Below are 21,578 nucleotides of genomic sequence, written 5' to 3'. Positions count from 1 at the left end.
CTAAAGTATGCTGGCTTTATGTAATAAGATTCTTTTTCTCTTCTGTAACTGAGCTACTGTTACCTCTCCAGTGCCCTTTGGGCTCTATCAGTGTTTTCTAAAATAAGGAACATTTGTGGTTGGTCAGGATGTGTACTGCACAACTACAGCAGATTTCATTTTTAGTGCAGTCTCTGGCTCCTGGAGCAGTGCAACATGTAGCCTAGATAGGGGGTCGCCATTATGGGAAGCAAATAGACATGGCCTCGTGTAACATACAAAGCAAGTCGTGTCCTGTTCATTTCTCTTTCTGAGAAAATTTCTCTCTTTCTTTTTACAAAAGTCCTGATTTTGTAAGAGAGAAAGTCTCTATTTGGTTCTGGCATGCCTTTACCACCTCTCCCATGATTGCACTTCACCTTACAATAAAGAGAGAACAGGCCCCTGGTTATTGCCTTGACAGGCAATAGAATTACTCAGTAGGGATGTAAAGTTTTATCAATATATTTAAATAAGAAACTTAGCCAATTTTGTGAAAATTAAGTAAATAAACAATACTTGGATTTTACATGTATATGTGAGGAAAAATGTGAAGGTGATTTTCACATAACACTAGGCAGCAGAGAAAGATCACCCCAAGTTCCGGGCCTAGCATGGGGCTTTAAGATCACATTTTTATAGGCAGATGAGATAAATGAAAGACTTCTACATTACGATTTAAGCTGACTTGATTTAAACCAATTCAGCTCTATTAGAAACATCTAGTCAATCCTTTTTCTTCCTAGTTATTTCCCTCTTTGATAATAAGTACAGCCTGTTTCTAAACATTATATGGTCCTTAGGAATATTTTTAGAACGTAGTTACAAGGTAGAAAAAGTAACCCCCAGCCCTGAGTTAAAGATCACAGAATGGCAGGCAGTTGCAGTGATTCCCCTCTCAGAATTAGGGGCTTTGCTCTGTTTCTCTTTTTGTCTAACTTAGGGAATCTTACTTGCTTGGAATGGAAAGGACTTGCCAGCAGGCAGACAAGCACAGATGGCAGTGCACGTTCTGTAAAATGTAAAAACAAAACAAACACCAGAAAAAATCCAAGAGTCTCATCCCATACATTTCTGCACTAAGGAGCAACTCCAAACTGCACACCAAGCTGTTTGACAAGGCGTTGGTGTTAAGCCTTGGAGTGTTTTATCACATTCATGATATTTGATACAGAATACATCAGGCCAAAGGCCACCTTCTAAGATCTTCTTTAAAATATCATTAAATTAGATGAAGCATTTCAAGATGTAAAGTTTCATTTTCTAAGGGATCTTCTAGTTGTAAAGACTGCAGCTAGTTATTATTAAAGGACGCTAGTAGGTCCGGGCTGGATTCTCAGCACAGGTTGCATGGTATATGATGTGGTGCGTCTCACCCCAGAAAGAACCAGGGAGTCGGCTTTTGTAAGTTGCTAGCAGGTAAATTCACAGCCTCCACTGTAACCTTAAGTTATCTGGTTCTCTGCCCTAACTCAAACCTGCATCTGATACTGAGAGGTCCTTGACCAGGAATTCTCAGGGCTCTTCCGACAGGGAATTAGGTAGGACATGGAAAATCCAGAAACATGAGTGGAGGGAAGGGAGTCAACACCCAGAACCAAGGCCAGGAGTGTCAAGAATCCGGTGTTGAGAATCCACTACCAAGCTGGCCTAGTGGATTCACTCAGGTCGACAGAGTGGCTGAAAAACCAGCCCTCTTAGGCATGTGGGTCTTCTCCCAGATACATTAGGAACTAGATGAAACTGGGTACTTGGGATCACTCACCATAACAACCCCATACCCCGATTAGACTCGAGTATACCCAGCACTGAGCTGGAAACTCAGGCTTCCCATCACCACATCAGACACCTTACCACTGGCCATCGTAGATTGATTTCTGAAGGTCTCTTACCTCCCTCGCTATGACTTCTAAGGAGTTGATTTCTGTCTTTATTCCAAGTTTCCTTTCTATCATCTGACCATAAAATATTTTCATATCTTCATGTATAAAAGAGTTATGGATATAAAGAACATTTTAAAATTATATATATATATATATATATATATATATATATATATCCATTCAGTTTTCTTCATAATTACAAGCTGATCACTGGTTTTCTTTACCACCTGCAAGCACTTAAAAGTAATCATTCCAGCTCTTATAATTACATCTTAATTATTTCTGAGCAGATCCCTTCTCTCCCCTTATGCTGAGACTGCATGATTAATGCATTTTTATCTCTTATACTCACTCTTTTTATTTGTCTTTTTTCCTCTTCAGTCATCAACACAGTTCACATTTAATTGTGTAAAGAAAAACCATCATCCCCCACTTGCTAATGTGCATTTTCCTGCAAATGATTCAAATTCCACTTTTCCTGCAAAAATATCAAGCGCATTTATGTATCTCAGGTCCAATATATTAGTGTTACACATTTTTGCTTGGTCATTTTAGTTGTATCCCACCTTTTGTTTCTACAATGTTCCCATAGTAAATCACATCGTACCCATGATTTTGTTGAGTCAAAGGACATGTGTGTTTTTAATTTTGATAGCTGCTAGAAACCATCCTCCAATCATATATTCCAACTGACAGTCCAATCTATGAGTACCTTTTCTCCACATCCTCACCAAAACAGTGCATATTGTTCTTTTAAATGTGGCTGTTTTATATGAAAAATAAAATTTTGTTATAGTTTGTATTTCATTAATTATGAGTTAATTATCTTTATATCACTTAATTAGTCCATGAACTACCTCTTGATATTCTTTGCTGCAATAATTATTAATATGTTTATATTCTTTCCTATTGATTCATAAGTGCTTTTTATATATTAAGTGAATTAGTACTTTGATACATCTTTGAATGTTTTCCTTGTTTGATCTCAATTTTTTTGAATTTATGAGATTTTTTTTTTTTCATGTTTAAAAGTTTTTTAAAAGTTTCCAAATTTTACATGGTGAAATGTGAAGCGTTTTATGGCTTTGGGGTTTTGTGACATGCCTTCCCCATTCATAACTTATTTTTTAAATTATTCCATTTTTTAAATAATTTTGTATTTTATTTGTAAGTTCTACATATTTTCTTCACTGGAAATCTATTTGGGTGGAAGGTGGAAAGTCTAAATCTCACTTTATTTCTTCCCAGATGGCTCACTGTTCCAGTCCCATTGGTTGAGGCTCCATCCTCTTCACCTTTACCATCTTCTAAATTCCCTTCGAATCTGAGTCCCTTCTGGACTCTCTGGTCTAGTACACTGATCCGACTCTTCGTGAGATGGGAGCAAACTGTGATACTTACCATTGAGCTTTTATTATCACATCTAGTGGCTCATAGAGCTAATTTCCCTTTTATTCTGCCTTTAAGAATATTCCTGTTCTTTGCACATTTACTTTTCCCATGTGGATTTAAGAAGTTCAATCATTTTATTGGAATTGTCTAAAATTTTTACTGGGATTAAGGTTTGTTTAGAAGTTCCTTACCTTGTGATGCCCCAGTCATACCATGTGGGACCTCTCCATCCCCCTCCGAGTTGGAAATGATTCAAGTAAGTGTCATCCAAACATGAACATGCTTAGAGTCACCTGGGGGAAATTAGCAAATGCAGATTCAGCTGCTCAGAAATGGGATTCGAGATTCTGCATTTCCAGCAAGCTCTCAGGGGATGCTGATGCTGCAGACCCCGGGAACACACTGGGAGTGGTGAGGAGATAAGCAGCCTTGGAGCTGCCTCTGGTAGATTTCATAGATTTCACCTGTGAAACCACTTAAGCCCACTGCTTTTTGTGTGAGCAGATCTTTGACAACTCAATTTCTTTTATGATAACCTAATTAGATTTTCTTTCTCATCTGGGATAATATGTTATTTTATATTTTTCTAGAAATTCATGCATTTAACCTAGGATTTCAAACTCATTACCATGGAATTGAACAAAACAAGCTTTTAAATTTAATTTCCATTCCCTTTTTCATGTTTTTATATTGAATGTCTTTGTTCCCCTCCTCCCTGCCTATTGATTAGATTGTGGCAATTTTTTTTTTTTTTTTTTTTTTTAAGACAGAGTCTCACTCTGTCTCCAGGCTGGAATGCAGTGGCACGATCTCAGCTCACTGCAACCTCCACCTCCTGGGTTCAAGCGATTCTCCTGCCTCAGCCTCCTAAGCAGCTGGGACTACAGGCATGCACCACCACACCCAGCTAATTTCTGTATTTTTAGTAGACACGGGGTTTCACCATGTTGGCCAGGATGGTCTCAACCTCCTGACCTCATGATCCATCTGCCTCGGCTCCCAAAGTGCTGGGACTATAGGCGTGAGCCACCACACCCAGCCATGCAATTTTCTAATTTTCTCAAAGAACCAGATCTTGGATTTATCAATTCTTTGTTTTCTTTCTACCATGATGTCTTCTTTAAATGTGTATTTGCTGGCCTCTAACTTTGTAATCTGAAAGTTTGACTCTCTTATTTTCCTTCCTGGTGGGGTGTGTGTCTCATCCTCTTACAGGAATGTGAACCAAAGTCAACAAATCTGAGCTCCAGCCCCACTCTCTCTTCTGACCACACCTCTGCTGCCCCAGCCCCGCCTCCAGGACTGCACCTTCCCGATGATGCAATTGACGCCAATGGCTTTCACTAGAATTTTTGCTAAGAGACCTAAAAAGACCTTAGAGATAGGCTTAAGTTGCCAAAGGCTTCCCACATCACTGAGAGAATAGACTTGGCAGGCTTGTGTTTTGAAAAGCAGTTGGGGGTGCACCCTGTCAAGACTCAGGCATGATGAAGAAATAATCGAAGAGCAAAACGTCACTCAAGTGGCTAAACACAACCAGCAGCAGGGCTGGGTTCCCCTTCAGCATCGAACACCTCAGAGGCCGTCCTCTGTGCAGATGGGCTGCTTTCTGGTGGCTCCACAGGCCTGACCGTGTCAGGGGCTGCCTTGATTCAAGTCTTCTGTTCTCCGTTAACCAGGATTCTTTAATCCCCTGAAACTCCAGTGATTAAAAAATCAAAGCTGGCACAAACATCCAGCTTTGGAACTATTTCTAAAGTCATTGTTTTTTTCCCTGCTGTGAATTTCTCTTTCATTCCTAATTTTGCTCTACCTTTCTTTCCCTTCTTCCCCTATGATAGATTTTGAACCCCCAGGAGGTTAGGAGTCTGTCCCATTCTTCTCCCCGGGCTGTCTACCCTCCGACCCCCACCCCACCTGGGAGGGAGCTCACAGGTGCATTTTCCCGGGGTCTGTGCCTGGCAATCACTGCAGCTGTTAGCCTCTGTCACGTGGGGCTGGCTGAGTGCAGGGCAAGGTGGTTGTACGTGTTGCCATGGTGACTTCTTTGCTGATGGCAGAACCTCTGATTCCAGCAAGTCACGGTATTCATTTTTGCCTCATGCTCGTCCCCCAGGGTTGCTATGAGAAGCCCATGAACATGGAGGCGACTTGAGCTCAGTGTTATCCCTTGACTTTGGGGTCTTTCTTTGCCCCCAGCGATCCCCTACTCAAATGCTTCCCACTGTACCACATTTTTGAGTTTTCTTCAGTATCTTGCATCTGTTACAGCACCATGTCACTCAGATATGGGGACACTCAGAGGAGCACAACACCCTCTAAATCAGGCGTCCCCAAACTACGGCCTGAGGCCATTTATCTGGCCCCCCGCCACACTTCAGGAAGGGGCACCTCTTTCACTGGTGGTCAGTGAGAGGAGCACAGTATGTGGCGGCCCTCCAACGGTCTGAGGGACAGTGAACTGGCCCCTTGTGTAAAAAGTTTGGGGACGCCTGCTCTAAATTATCCGCCATCACTTCTTTTACTGTCTCATTTAAAAAGACTATTGTCAGAATTGGAAGGTGTGAATTCTCCCAGGGGAATCTCTGCCAGTCACCACCTGGAAATGTTCCACCTTTGCTGGCCAATCAGCACCTTATATCCTGTTGAGTTTCTGCCTGAGTGCAACGCTGAAAGACTTTTACAAAATTAAAATCTTTATGTTGAAATGTAATTATACATAAATATTCATATGAATGTGGGGTACAGTTATTTTAAACATAGATCATAAAATGAATTGCTTTGGAAATTCCCCCTTTAGACATGCTGAAATGGTTTTCAGTAATTTACTTGGGAATTTTAACTTTTAGAAAATTGGAAAGGATACAGATAAAAGTAATGATAGCTTCAATTTGGAAAAGAGTTTAATTGTTGAAATGCTTTTAATGCATGATTTTATCTTGGCAGTGGCCACTTGTGGTAGGCAAAGTGGACATTATCAGCCACATTTTAAAAATAAGGAAAATACAGCTCAGAGAAAATAACTGTATTCATTCCCTCAGCAAACATTGAATGGGTGGTCACAGAAGTGCTGGGCACAACCCTGGCTGCACGTTAGAGTCACCCAGGGAGCTTTTCACAAATCCCGATGCCTGGTCCCCATCCCAAGGGACTCCTAGCATGCATCAGGATTGTGAAACAATGGGTATTGAGTTGATAGCACCTTGCTCAAAAGTATGCAGAGAGTAACATTATCAGGCTGAAAATGCATGTATTTCAGATTCGGTGATTTTTTTTCCCCACTATTTCTTCCTCTCAATGAATATTTTGGATTAAAACATGAAATTCCAGTTCTTTATTCTGAACTGTCTTACTATTTTCTACCACCCTTTAAACATAATGCAGAAGTCTGAAGGATAGGCAGTTTGCATACATGCTGGTGAAATCCCTGCTACCAAATACAACTTTGGGGTTTTTTGGTTCCATTTTCCCCTTTTTGATAGGGAATAAATCATCTCAGGGCTGCTAGAGCCAATTAAATATTTTTTCACACTCCGTTGACGTGAATGAGAACTGTGACAGAGCCACACGGCTCATGCTAGGACTTTATCACTTGCTCTTTATAATGAAGTGAGCCAGCACCAGGGAGAAATACTGTGGGGAGACATCAGGAAGCTTTAATAACCAAGGATAATTTGTTTCAGCATTCTCCTTGATTTGCCACTTCACCTGTCAGGAAGCAAAACTAGTTGTCTTGTGAGTGCTCGGGTCAGCTCGAGAAGAGAACAGCTCAAATGACAACGGAAATGTATTTAGCATGGGGCTTTTATATTCAGTTCTCTGAAGTCAGCCTTCTTGGAAGAAAAGTTTTGGGATTGGAATTATAAATTTTCACTTGTGCTAATGCAACCAAAAAGAGTATTTCGAAACCAAGAGCCCAACGGGGCAGTCACAAAATACTTAAAATATGCGTAGAATTAATTTTTAAAAGCACTTTGGGTTTGCCCAGCCCCACTTCTCACCACACAGAGGAGCCAAAATCTGGTCAGCTGTCTGTGGTCTGGGTGTTAGATTCTCAGCAACGTTTCTCATCTATGTATTATAGCAGTTTCTAAAACTTAAGAATAAAAAGGACCAACCTCACATTTTGATGAAATAGCAGTTACAACACAAACATCCCATGCATATTGGCAGAACAGATCCACAGAGTGCAGGAGCACATTCATCATGCAAAGCTGAAGACAGCTGTAAGCTGAGATACAGAGGTTCCAGCAGAAGATTAAATATTTTTAAATACGTTTTTTTATTCACTGAACTCCCTTGAAAGACAGGAGGACAATAAAAGCAAATCAGTAATATTCAGCCATTTCCAAAGGGTCTATCCACAGCTAAAGTATGGCCTTTGAATTTACTAGAAAATTCCACAGAGGAGAGTAAAAGGAGTCCCTTCATCCTTGCTTGATTCCTAAAATGATAACATGTGCCTAAGTAGTCTCACAAATGATGAAGCACATCTCTTGGGTGGATTTAAGGTGATGTTATTTTCACTGAGCTCCCAAGCCATACATCCTTGAAGTCCAAAGCCCTCACCGATAATTGCATAATTGCCCAGGGGATGTGTTTCTCTGCAGAAGTCTGAAGACAATAGATCCAGGGTCTCCTGAAGACTTTCATCTTATGAATTGTGCGAATCCCTGACCACTGTCTAAGAGGAAAGGTGAAATACACCAGAGAATGTCCTTAAAATATGTCTTTTTTACTTACTATAATTGGTTGCTTTCCTCTTCTGTTATAATTTTCTCAACAGCCCTCCCTAGAAACTGGGGCTATTTCTGTGACTCAGCAAACAACCAATTCTTGCTAATACTGCTTTGCTAATAAGGAAACCACAAGTTCTCTTAGCTGAAACTCGTGAATAGCAGGTGTGTTCACAAAATTTGCCGAGCACCCATATCTGTGATGCAGCATTTCATAAAGCCAGAGACAGTCACTGAAGCTGTTTGGCATACCATCATATGCCTCTATGGCTTCAGGCTTTCCATCCTGAGCTGGCTGTGTCCCACATTGCACCTATGCAGCAGTACTAGCAGGAAAATTTTTTTTCAAAAAACAAATCCATAAACTTCAAAAAGAACTACACAGTACAGTATTTTTAAAAATACATCTAGCTGGGTACAGTGGCACATGCCTATAGTCCCAGCTACATGAGTCCACTAGTTCGAGATCAGTCTGAGCAACATAGCAAGACCTTGTCTCTGAAAATAAAAATTTTAAATGCATCTGTTCTCTCTCATATGTGCCTTTAAATGCATCCATAGCATCAAGAACCTAAATGCCAACATCCGAATATTTTCCCTCCCTGATACACTTACTTTAGAGAATCAACTAGTATTTTTGCTTTGAACTGGGAAAGGTATCCAAGGTCATACTAAGATAACCATTTATTAAACTCCTTGGCTGTTTTTTCCTAAACTGTAATAACCCCCCCCCCACACACACACACACACACATTCAAAATACTAAAGAATTCTAATCAGAAATTGACGCAGTGTTCCCATTATTGCTTTCACAACACTAAAAAGAAATAGAACTAATGGAGTCGAACCATGGGGCATTCTGGCACGCAAATCATTAAAGTCACACAAATGATTTGGCCAAGAGAAAAAAGACAAGGTTGTCAGGAGTTATTTCAGTTCCCTCTCAGGCACTGCATTAAATTTAAAACACACACACATGCACGCACACAGCTGGAGACCCAAACCACCAACTGTTTTCATTCAATTTCTGCAACTGTAAGCGAGGTGGGTATTCAAGCACTCTGGGAGCCTGTTAGAAATACAGATGCCCAGGTCCCCCACCCCAGACTAACTCAGGCAGAAGCAGCATTTTAACCAGAGCTCAGGGCATCTGTATGCCCCTTAATGTTTGAAAGCTCTGAATCAGAGTGCTGTCTCCCAGAGGCATCTCAGACTGAGATAGAAGGAGAAGAAGAAGCCGAAAGAGGTTCAGCAAGATTTTCAAGGCCAAAGAACCCACCAGTTACACAAGTGCAGAGCCCTTTGTCCCTGACACTCAGAGCCCTGCATGCATAGGAATTGACAGCCCCTTCCTGGGAACCCAGCTGCCACCATGTGCATTCTGGAAAACGTGCAGCAGGAGAAACAGCCTTTTCCCTCAGACCGGGGTTTACGTGACGTTTCCCAAATTTATCATATTCCCCCAGATTTGGGGCTGCTTCCTTCTTGAACTCCTGTTAACGTCGGCATGAATTCATAAATACCCTGCAGCGGAAAAGAAAAGAAGCCACAGCAAACCTCAACCAAGAACCGTACGGCAGTGTGAACCAAGGGGTCCAGTCCTGCCTCAGCGTTTACAGGGGATTGGTTCCAGGACCCCCCGACACACCCAAATCCACAGATGCTCAAGTTCCTGATAGCAAATAGTGTGGTCGACACCTACTTATCACCTACACACACCCTCCCATATACTTTAAATTATCTCTAGATTACTTATAATACCTAATACAACAGAAATGCTATGTAAGGAATTGTTGGCCGGGCACGGGGGCTCACACCTGTAAATCCGAACACTTTGGGAGGCTGAGGCAGGTGGATCACAAGATCAGGAGTTCAAGACCAGCCTGACCAACATGGTGAAACCCCATCTCTAGTAAAAATGCAAAACTTAGCCAGGCATGCTAGTGCACACCTGTAATCCTAGCTACTCAAGAGGCTGAGGCAGAAGAATCGCTTGAACCGGGGAGGCAGAGGGTGCAGTGAACCAAGATCACACCACTGCAGTCCAGTCTGGGCAACAGAGTGAGACTCCATCTCAAAAAATAATAATAAAAAATAAAAGGTTGTCATACTGGATTGTTTAGGGAATAATGACAAGAAAAAATATCTGCACGTGTTCAGTACATAGGAAACTTTTTTTCCTGAATATTTTTTATCTGAGTTTGGTTGAATCCACAGATGGGGAACCCACGGATACAGAGGGCCAGCTGGATGGCTGCCCCTTGCAGTGAGGCTCTCTGATCCAGACTTTCAAGGTCCACCCTGAGAACTACAGTCCATGAACAGAGTTCTGAATGAGGAGTCGAAAGACCTCATCCTGTAGCAACGACTCTGGCACCCACCAACCACGTGGCTTCAACCTAATTATCATTCATTCTGCATTTTTGCTGCTCTAACTGTAGATAGAGATTATGGAACTACAGAATCTATAAAGACCAGCTGTCACAATCAATAGTCTGCAAGTGCCCACAATATTTTTCAACAATAACTTTGACCATTGATTTATAAACAATTATAACATTGCGACCGGAACAATTTGCCCACCTGAGAAATATTTATCTAACATGAAAGTGGACATTTTATGGACTACAAAGTCTGAGCATCTATTAGTAATGAGCTATTTCCAATTAAAATATCCCTTTATCGTTAATCAGACGGAAGAGTACAATGTCAGCCTACTCTGGGAGCATTAATAAAATGCTCTTTTTATTAATGCTCTTTTTCCTGAAAGGCAATTGAGACAATTCAGAAGTTAACTAAGTAACTGATGGAAAGAAGGAGTAGAATGGAACAATTGCCCATTCAGTCCTCTCATATAAAAGTCGGTGTTATTTAAACAATCACAACCTATAGCCGATGAGGACAACTTTGTTGATTCTGTTTCTCTTCACATAACCTCTTTTGGTCACCAGGTCTTGGACAATCAGGCAAGCAGCTGACACTTCCTCGCTCCCTAAAGAAGCTGGAAATGTAAGGCTTGTTTAACTTCTCAAGTCAGGAGCCAAAAATTCACAATCCTCTCCCTATTTGAAATTGGAAGTGCTGGCTGGCTAGCTTTTTTTAGACATGGAGGTGAAGGTTGGAGAGAGAAATGTGAAACTCAGGATCATGTCAGTACATGCCACATAATGCTCTGCCTACAGAAAATCCTGCTGACCTTGAGAAATCGCTCCCTCCCAAAAATGTGATTAGCAGGGATCCTCTTTTAAAGTAAAACAATGTCCCTTATACCTTCGGCATCTTAATCAATAACCATTTGTTTTCATATCTGTTTCAGAAATATCAGTCAATAGTGAATGGCTAAAAACCAAATTATTTAAGAAAAAAATCATTTCCTGCCATATAACTCAGATTTGAAAAAAGAGAAAATGTAATAAAACAAGCTAAGAACAAAGGCAGAGATACCTCATCTAGCCCAGATCTCACTGTAAAAATAATGTTGCAATTTAAATTATAATTAATAGCAGCAGTTTTGTTGAAGTGTCTCAAATTATTACTTTAGATGCTGAAACTCCAGTGGTTTCCATGGAGATATTTTCTCTAGGAGATGTCAGATACAATTTAATTTTTTGTCTCTGATATATGACAACCTGAAGCTTCTAGAGCCTTTCATTTTGGGGGGTTTTATGGTAGCTATCTCAATTTATTTTTATATGACTTCATTATGTTTTGTTTGCCATTGGTTTCTGAGCCTAAATATTTTGAAACTTACCACAACCACCAAATTTATCTTCTGTAGTTAAAAAAAAAAAAAAAAAAAGCAAAAAAAAAAAAAGCTTTATTCCCTCTTCTCCCTATTCACTCACTAGGACAGACAAGAAATTATAGGCTGAAGGATTTAAATCTCTTTTTAATATTCTGTTCTTAACAATTGTCTTTTTTTTTTTTTTTTTTTTGAGATGGAGTCTCGCTCTGTTGTCCAGGCTGGAGTGGCGTGGCATGATCTCAGCTCACTGCAACCTCTGCCTCTTGGGTTGAAGTGATTTTCCTGCCTCAGCCACCACAATGGCTAATTTTTGTTTTGTTTTGTTTTGTTTAGTAGAGAGAGGGTTTTACCATATCAGCCAGGCTGGTCTCAAACTCCTTGTTTTAGGTAATCTGCCTGCCTTGGCCTCCCAAAGTGTTGGGATTACAGGCGTGAGCCACCATGCCTAGCCTACAGCTGTCTTTAAATCAATTTCTAGAACTTAAGCACCTGCCCCGAAACTTGTTAATTTTTTATATTCTGTAAATGGAATCAAAAATTATATTTAATGTAACAATGGATATTTTAAAGAGTCCTTTTGCGCGATTCCTGGTTTCGCGTTTCTGTAAAGGTAATGGTCACTCTCTCTGTGCTGCTTTGGCCCATTGGGGTCCGTCACCAAGGGAAGGTTGAATCTCTGTGCTTCTGCAACGAGGGCCCAGAGTTCTTAGCTTGCCACATTGCTCAGCTGACGCTGCCGTCATGGATAATTATCCTTTGTCAGATAAAAATGTCTCCACACTCAGCTTCTGAAGGAAAGCAAACACAGTTGGAAGCCTCTAGATTTCGTTGGCTTCCCCAGACAGCCTACCAACCACAGAGAAAACAGTTGGGGTAAACTGGTGGTTGCCTTAAGACCCTACGATGATGTTGGTCATTTCATAGAGCTGCTGTAGACTGATGCCTTCTCATCAGAGACAATTCAGCTGAGTGTTTAATAAATGGTTTCTGATGCTGGGCACAGTGGCTCACACCTGTAATCCTAGCACTTTGGGAGGCTGAGGCAGGTGGATTGCCTGAGCTCAGGCGTTCAAGGCCAGTCTTGGCAACACAGTAGAACCTCATGTTTACTAAGATACAAAAAATTAGCTGGGCATGGCAGCATGAGCCTATAGACCCAGCCATTTGGGAGGCTGAGGCAAGAGAATTGCTTAAATCTGGGAGGCGGAGGTTGCAGTGAGCCAAGATCTCGCTGTCACAATCCAGGCTGGACAACAGAGCAAGACTCCATCTCCAATAAATAAATAGTTTCTGGAGCCAACTTCCTGGGTTCAAATAACTAGCTCTACCACTTCCTGGTTGTCCTCAAACAAGTTTTTATCCTTCCAAAATGAGATGAATGTGCCATGGCTCCTCACATGAGAATTAAATGAGTTAGCATGAAAAGGAGTGAGAACAGCGCCTGATTTTTAGAAAGTGCTAATATTTCCTAAACAGCTTGCTCCCGAAATTTGATTTTCATAGTAATCAACATGAAATATTTTTTACTCCACGATAAAGGAAAAGCACTCTGGACCAATTCCACCACAACTAACCACTTGGATTTTCTGCCATTTTTGCAACTTTGCCTTTGAAAGTTGCTCCATGGTCATAGAATTCAGAGTTGGACTGGGCCCTAGAAAACTTTGTATTTGAGGAAACCCTAATCCAAATGATGACTCATTTCACATAATCTTAGAATTTAGAGCTTTGCCAGTCATTGTGTCTAAACAACCTACGTGGCCTTCGTTGTTTAATGTTGGAGTTCAGGACTTGTCACTGGCATTCAAGAGTCCCTCTTGCCCCGGCGGCCGAGGGAAGGTCATCACCCTCACCCCTGCCCAGCACACAGATGTAAGAGGTGCTGACTCCATGGGCCTCTTGCTGTCACGGCAAAGCCTTTCAGGAGTGTAGTGGAGAGAAGGGTGGAACACCTTTAGAAATGGAACAAAACTGTCATATTTTATATTATTTTTTGGAAAAGGAAAGCATACTTTTACTCACTGCATTTCAACATAGGACCGCTCTTACAAAGTATGTTTGTTATTTACTTTTTTTTTTTTTTTTCGTAAGAAGGGAAAATGTACAGTAGTGAGCTCTCAGACTGCTTCTCATACGGGAGACAAAGACAGTGGAAGCAAAGAACATCTGCATGTTAAGATGTGACTGCGGCCATGTCTGAATATGTTTGAGGACCTTAAATATATCTTCCTTCTCCTTGGGTGAGGAGCATAGTAGAGCATATGTGTGTCGATGCTAAAGCATTAGCCAGGCTGTTTACTAAGCATGCTCCTGGGAGAAGAATCTCCCATCATCAGTTCCTCCAGCAATACATCCTGCCTGGCCTGTGCTGGGTAGAGAAGGGAAGGAGAGCTAATCTCCAAATGGTGCAATGGAAACAGGTTTACAAATATAGGAACAGGAATGACCACACGCAAGGACGTGTGCAAGGGAAATACACAGAAATATCTGAGCTTTTATACAACTCTAAATCAGAATAGAATGCACCATGCTTTGGTGGTCAACATGGGTTGTCATTTGGGGACCCAGAAGAGCAGTGTGCTGAATACAGTTTGTGCTTATTTGATTAAAGTCTGATCTTGAGAATGTTATAGCTAGTCTATTTTAAATTAACACTCCAAATTTGGACCTGCTCACAATGTCTCCCAAAATATAGGTTCCTTGATACTCCAACACCACTAAAAGTGTTCAGCTCTCCCAGCAAGCTGAGTGAGGGGAACATGGATGCTAGCAGAATAGATGAGCTTTGCCATCTGTGTGTCAGTCCTGTTTCTTGGTCTCTGTTTTTCCCTGTGTACACTTCCAAGAGGATGTTGGTACCCAGGGGAAAGGACAGTTGCAATAAAATGTATCTCTCAAAATAGCAATTGCTTTGACTCGAGGGCGTGAGCACTCACACGCATTAGGACAATTGTTTTCTAACAATAACCAAAGTCTAGTGGACTAGGAGTCATTAATGTATTTTCTATATTCAATATGTCCATTTCCTTTGTTAGGAAGAATAAGAATCCAGCCTCACTATAAGGATTTCATTGAGAGTAGGCAGCTGACTTTCAAAATTCTACCTGCATGGAAGGCTTTATTAGAAGAGGCTAAACAATGTTCACATGCCTCTTAATAGACAGATTTTAATTATGCTAATGAACCATCCATTTAGCCCTTGCTACTGCATTATTAGTCATTGAAACTGCAAACATAATTAAGATTGGTCTTTGATTTTAAGAGGATGACTGTCATGGAAGAAGTGACAAGAATTAAGATTATTCCCATGAGAAAAGGGACAGGCACTTAATCTGAGGTCACTGAGGATACTTTCAGGAAAATGGTAGGATCTGATGGACAAAGAAAAGGAAGGTAAACCACATGTCCAGACAAAGTACCACGTGGGAGAGAAAAGGTGTGTCAGCTGGAAGTGTCAGGAGCCCCTATGCGATGGGAGAGTTCCCTAGACCCCTTCATGGGACTTGCAACAGGGATGTGGCTCAAACTTTTTGTAGGAAGGGGAGCACACAGGCAAGCGGGTGCAGCATCTGGGGTGAGCACTTTTGGGCTCTGGCCCCATGGTAGTGTCTATGGGTATGTTACAAGTAATGCTCTTTTAGCAGTTGCCATCAGGGATGGCTAAGCATTAACCGGCTCAGTGGAGACTCAGGGTGACAGCCTTTTACCCCCTGCCCCCTTGGCACCCAGGTCCTTGACTAGTGTCCAGGAAGAATCAGGTTGCCTGGTTTTATTGATGATGGAGGTTGCTCTCAGTGGGATGGGGAGCTGGAAAGGGGATGAACTGGGAAGAGAATCTTCCCCTGGAGTTCAGCCACTCTCAGCCAAACTCCTGCCTCTTCAACATCCAGATGCTGCTTCTCCTCTCCACATTCAGCCTCTTGTTCTGCTCTCTCCTCTGCTCCTCTGCCAGTGGAGCTTGGGGTTTTTATGGGTGCAGGATTGGGGGGCATGGCAGGCCAATATGGTTTTGGGAAAGCAACATTTGGGCAGGAAAACAGGGATGTGAAGTTCTCATTAGGACTGTGGGCTCAGGCTTTTAGGTGCCTTGCCAGGGACTTTGCCCTGTTCTATCCAGTATTTCCCTGCCTCCTGGCCATATCACCTGTACCTAGAATGTTGAGTTGGAAAAGTGACCCCAGGAGGGAAGGGGTGGGAGAGAAATCCAGCTCAAGGGAGGCCTTCTTCCCTGTGCCAAGGAGTTCATATTTATACCCAAAACAATCCTGGGATATTTTTAAATGTTCCCCTCTAGCTCTTGTCATTCTCCTTGGGTCATCTCAGATAACTCCTTCCACTCTCTTCGTATGTTCTGCTACTGTTTTTATCGGTAACCTCAAGGTCTACGAGTATCTCTTAAGCATTTGCATTTTTCTGCAGTTTTGTGGCCAAGTATGCAACACCATAAGACAGGCTTTGGAGCAGAGAGAAACCATGCTGTGTTCTACCAGCCACGTCACCTGAGCCAGAAAAGCAAACCATTCACAATAGTACAAATATCACACAATAGAATAACAAATTACCATTGTAATTATTTATCACCATACTTAATATATTTTGAAGATACATTTAAAGAAAGTCAGGAGGGGGCAGGGGATAGGGAAAGACCAAAAAAAAAAAAAAAAAGGAGGTCAGGAAATTTCTGTGTTTATCAAAAGGAGATAGGAAATATGACTCACTCACAAAGTATCCAAACGTCTAGTAGGTATCTCCACCTGGGTGTCCTATTGGCTCCTCCAACTCAATATATCCTAAACAAAACTAACAAACTCATCACCTAAAAGGGCTCCTCCTCCTATAGGCCCAAAGCAAGCCAAACTCTGTGAGCTGGGACCTCCTCAACCCTTCAATTTCCTGTCCCTTTCTAGCCTTCAAAAGGCAGGGTAGAGAAGACTGTTGAATTTGGAATATACCCTTCCCTGGGTTCTAATTTTAGCTAGACTGTTCCCAAGCTTCGTGACATTCTAGAAGGATATATGGACTAAATAGTGTCCAGAGAAGAGTAATTATAGCGTCCAAAGGTCTGGAGAAGATGGGCAGTAATAGTGCAAGTTTTCATTCCTGAAAAGCAGCTTTTGGTCTTTGAAGGGTGGCTTATGCCAGGGAATTGTGTACATTCATAAGAAAATCGTCCTTTCTTAGGTACTTATGGTTTATGGGTGGCATGACATACAGTGTGGTTACTACAAGGCAACATCAGGCAAGTCACCATAAACGGACAAGTTCATAATTGAAACCACATCCATGCTTTCGTGCTGGGACTATATAAACCACACTCTTCAGTGATACATGGAATAAACAGTGTTGCACCAGGAAGTTCTCATTAGCTAGAGAACTTCATTCTCTATTTTATTTTGCCTATTTCATTGTTCACTATGGATCCTCAGCACTTGGAATGAAGTCTGACGTATAGTAGACATTCTATAAAGATTTAGTGAATGAGTGAATGAATAAATTTGTCACATCTGATATTACTTCTCTGAAGAGAAGATTCAGGTTTAAAAAAGAAAGCCAAGGTTTTTATTATATGGCTGGTTGATTGGTTGGCTTTTTGGGCAGAGTCTCACTCTGTCACCCAGGCTGGTGTGCAGTGGTACGATCTCGGCTCACTGCAACCTCCACCTCCCAGTTTCAAGCAATTCTCCTGCCTCAGCTTCCTGCTGGGACTACAGGCATGTGCCACCATACCCAGCTAAATTTGTGTATTTTTAGTAAGACGGGGTTTCACCATGTTGCCCAGGGTGGTCTCAAACTCCTGAGCTCAGGCAATCCACCCGCCTCGGCCTCCCAAAGTGCTGGGATTATAGGCATGAGCCACTGCACCCAGCCTATTACATGTTTCTCTGTAAACCAGTTTTATTCCCATAAGATAAATTTAGGATTAATCTTACATCTGATGACAAGCCTAATAAATGAAAGAGCTTTGCATTCTTGAGCTGACTTTGGAATTGGGAATATTAATCCACACTACCTACCCCAGAAAATCCTGAAGGGAACTGGAAGAGTGAGCCGATGGGAAAGTAGCTGACTGCACTGTACTTCGCATTGGCTCTCCCCATTTCCCTGCCTAACTGGGTGTAGGATTGGACCAATTGGCCAGGCATGGTGGCTCACACCTGTAATCCCTGCACTTTGAAAGGCCAAGGCAGGAGGATCTTTTGAGCCCAGGAATTCAAGACAAGCTTGGGCAACAGAGGGAGACCCTATCTCTACAAAAAATAAAACATTAGCTAGGCGTGGTGGTGCATGACTGTGGTCCCAGCTACTCAGGAGGCTGAGGTGGGAGGAACACTTGAGCCTCGGAGTTCCAGGCTGCAGTGAGCTATGATCATGCTACTGCACTCCAGCCTGGCAACACAGCAAGACCAAATCTTAAAAAAAAGAAAAGAAAAGAAAATGATTAGCCAGTTAAAACAAGCAAAAACCATCAGTGGTCTCTTTTGTATCCCCCAGTTAAAGACTTGGGGGAATATGAAATCCTTGAATACTCAGAGTTTAGTTTGCTTTCATTTGTAGCTTTCTTACTCTCTGTGCTTTTACTCAGTCAACTGACAGTTGAGAGAATTTGGAATGTATATATCTAGAAAGTATAATTTTCCTGGTCCTAAACAAGAATGTCAAGTCTGGCCATGTAGATGGCTCCTGCCTGTAATCCCAGCACTTTGGGAGGCCAAGGAGAATGGATAATTTGAGGTCAGGAGTTTGAGACCAGCCTGGCCAACATGGTGAAACCTGGTCTCTACTAACAATACAAAAATTAGCCAGGCTAATTTTTCAGCTACTTGGGAGTAATCCCAGCTACTTGGGAGGCTGAGGCAGGAGAATCAGCTGAGCCTCAGAGGCAGAGGTTGCAGTGAGCCAAGATCATGCCACTGCACTCCAGCCTGGACAACAGAGTGAGACTCTTGTCTCAAAAAAAAAAAAAAATCAAGTCTAAGAAAGGATTAAATCACACATGTTGGCAGAATCTGGAATCTCCCTTTTGGTTGCCGTATTTCCAAGAGAAAAGGAAAAAAGGGCTCTACCTGCTTTTCTTCATTATCCTGGAGAATCTTGGAAGTCTATGGCCCGGGAATAAATTAGTGTCAGAAAACAGAGTACGTAGCAACATTCTCCCTGAATCGTAACATAAACCCATTTGCCTGGCGTGTCCACATTTCATTATACCAAATAAGTATTCTAAATTCTTTGTACATTTAATTGGTACCAACCAGCAGCCAGAGCTTGCTTTCAACTAAAGTGACCTGCTTCTACAGGAAGATTTACCTTAACTTCTCCTGCGGAAGACCAACACACGTGAATCGTTTCTGAAGTTGAATTAGGTCCTGTGGATAGAAGATACTCTGCTGGCCTTCAGACAGACTTCAGGATCTATTTGCTTTTTCTGGGCTTCAAATTTGTTTTATCTTAGACAAAGACCTAAATTTAACACAACTGATTCTTATAGTTATAATAGGGAAAGAAATAGAAAATTCACTAGGCAGTTAATATTCTTCTCAACCGTTTTTGAATCATTACGCCCTTACAAATTCCTGAAGTGTGCCAGTGTCTAATTAGAGCCATGAAAAATATGAGTTTCAAGGAATGATTCCTTTTTAAACTTTTTAATACTATAGCTGTGAAAAGCTCATCTACAAATATATTCAGTGCTACCAGTTGAGCATGGGGTTAAAAGTGGATGGGAACCAGATTTCAACCAAATGTAAGAAAACATATTCAAATGCATAAACTCGTCTGTCTGTGGAACTCCAGCAGGCCAGTCAGGTAGTTCTAGGATTCTCTAATATTGCTCCAAGTGGGAAGACGTGTTTACCCAGCCCTTGTGCAAAGAGAAAACAGCAGGAACAGGGATGAAGGCTGTTGTGATTCTTGTGGGAGACAGTGGCAAGAGGGGTCCGTCGGAAATGGAGATTTCATTTGGGAAAACGGGAGGTGCTGAAGAGTTGTATTGAAGAAATAGGTATCAAATTATTTGGGATCAGTGGTATACTTGACTCTGACACTTTACTTTCTTTCTTTCTGTACAGCCAGTGCAGATTTTCCATATAATCCAGGACAAGGCCAAGCTATAAGAAATGGAGTCAACAGAAACTCGGCTATCATTGGAGGTAGGTGATGTCTAGAGCAGGCTTATGTGGGGCTACTCACCTAAGTAGTAACTGTCAATAACACAGTAGTCTAGGAAAACAGTTTTCTAGATTTTTACATTATTCATTTTGCTGTTTAAATAGGACATAAGCTTATGAAGTATGATGTGAAGAAATATAGTAAATATGGCCAGGCACAGTGGCTCACGCCTGTAATCCCAACACTCTGGGGGGCCAAGGTGGACAGATCACCTGGGGTCAGGTGTTCAAGACCAGCCTGGCCAACATGGCAAAACCCTATCTCTACTAAAAATACAAAAATCAGCCAGGTATGGTGGCTCATACCTGTTAGTCCCAGGTACTGGGGAGACAGAGGCAGATGAATTGCTTGAACCCGGGAGGCAGAGTTGCGGTGAGCTGAGATTGCGCCACTGCACTCCAGCCTGGGCGACAGAGTGAGATGCCATCTCAAAAAAAAAAAAAAAGGAAATACAGTTAAATTGCCACCTGGCTACTTTTTTTTTCCCCCTCTGAGACAGAGTCTCGCTCTTGTTGCAGGCTGGAGTGCAATGGCATGATCTCAGCTCACTGCAACCTCCGCCTCCCAGGTTCAAGCAGTTTTCCTGCCTCAGCCTCCCAAGTAACTGGGATTACAGGCATGCACTGCCACACCCAGCTAATTTTGTACTTTTAGTAGAGACAGGGTTTCTCCATGTTGTTCAGGCTGGTCTCGAATTTCCGAGCTCAGGTGATCCACCCACCTGGGCCTTCCGAAGTGCTGGGATTACAGGCGTAAGCCACCATGCCTGGCCAACCTGGCTACTTTTAAATGCTTGCTTATAAAAAACAAATGGGAGTGGCGAGCTGGACAAACTCAGAATACACAAGTAGGTAGTAGTGACCGCAGCCAGGACACTTCTTTATCCCCTCTGATCTTTTTCAGTCTCGTTCTTTCACATCTCAAATGGTCTAGAATAGCATAATATAAAAAATGAAAAGGAAAATCCCAGTTTGGTTTCAGTTACCATAATAAAGATTATCAGCAAATTACTGGAGGTCATTATTTTCAGTGAAATAAGCTAGGCATAAAAAGAAAAGTATTGCACGTTCTCTGATACACTGGAGTTAAAAGATTCGAACACATGGGGGTAGAAAGAAAAACAGGTAACAGAGACTGGGAAAGTTGAGCAGGAGGAGGAAGGAGAATTAAGTGAAGTGCATTGCAGGGTGCAAGCATACAATAAGATAAAAGGAACAAATTCAACGATTCCTAGCAGGGTAGGATGACTGTGTCTAACAAAAATGTATCGTACTTGATTGATGAACATCCTAAACACTATGACTTGATCACTATTCCTTATATATGTGTAACAGATTTTCTCAGGTACCCCATTAATTTGCACAATAAAAAATAAAATGTATCAGAAAATTAATAAGCTGTAGCATTTAAAATATTCCAGTCTTGTCTTCGCACCATGGACAGCTACATAATAATTTGACTCTCCTAGGACAGCCATTGAGCCTCATGTGTAGATCAATATCGGCATCCCTGTTGCCATCAAGATCCCAATCCTCAATGTTTTTTGTTTCTTTTTTAATCAACTTAATTGAAGTATAACATGCACCTATAAATGTAACAGATTCGTAACTTTTTTTTTTTCTTCTTGAGCTGGAATCT

The 21,578-nt window shown here is 41.7% G+C and overlaps 1 protein-coding gene across 2 annotated transcripts in view; it reads left to right on the top strand.

Moving 5' to 3' along the window:
- Positions 1-21,578, top strand: part of CNTNAP2 (contactin associated protein 2) — a 2,246,749-nt gene that overhangs the window by 2,214,609 nt on the left and 10,562 nt on the right. For both annotated transcript variants that reach the window (XM_074378960.1, XM_003929829.4), the window contains one exon: positions 19,841-19,921. In XM_074378960.1, the coding sequence (XP_074235061.1) occupies positions 19,841-19,921 (81 nt within the window). The remainder of the gene's footprint in view (positions 1-19,840; positions 19,922-21,578) is intronic.

Source organism: Saimiri boliviensis, chromosome 10 (assembly GCF_048565385.1).
Source record: "Saimiri boliviensis isolate mSaiBol1 chromosome 10, mSaiBol1.pri, whole genome shotgun sequence".
Taxonomy (NCBI): Eukaryota; Metazoa; Chordata; class Mammalia; order Primates; family Cebidae; genus Saimiri; species Saimiri boliviensis.
The sequence above is the reverse complement of the archived record's forward strand: the minus strand, read 5'-3'. Positions and strand labels throughout refer to the sequence as shown.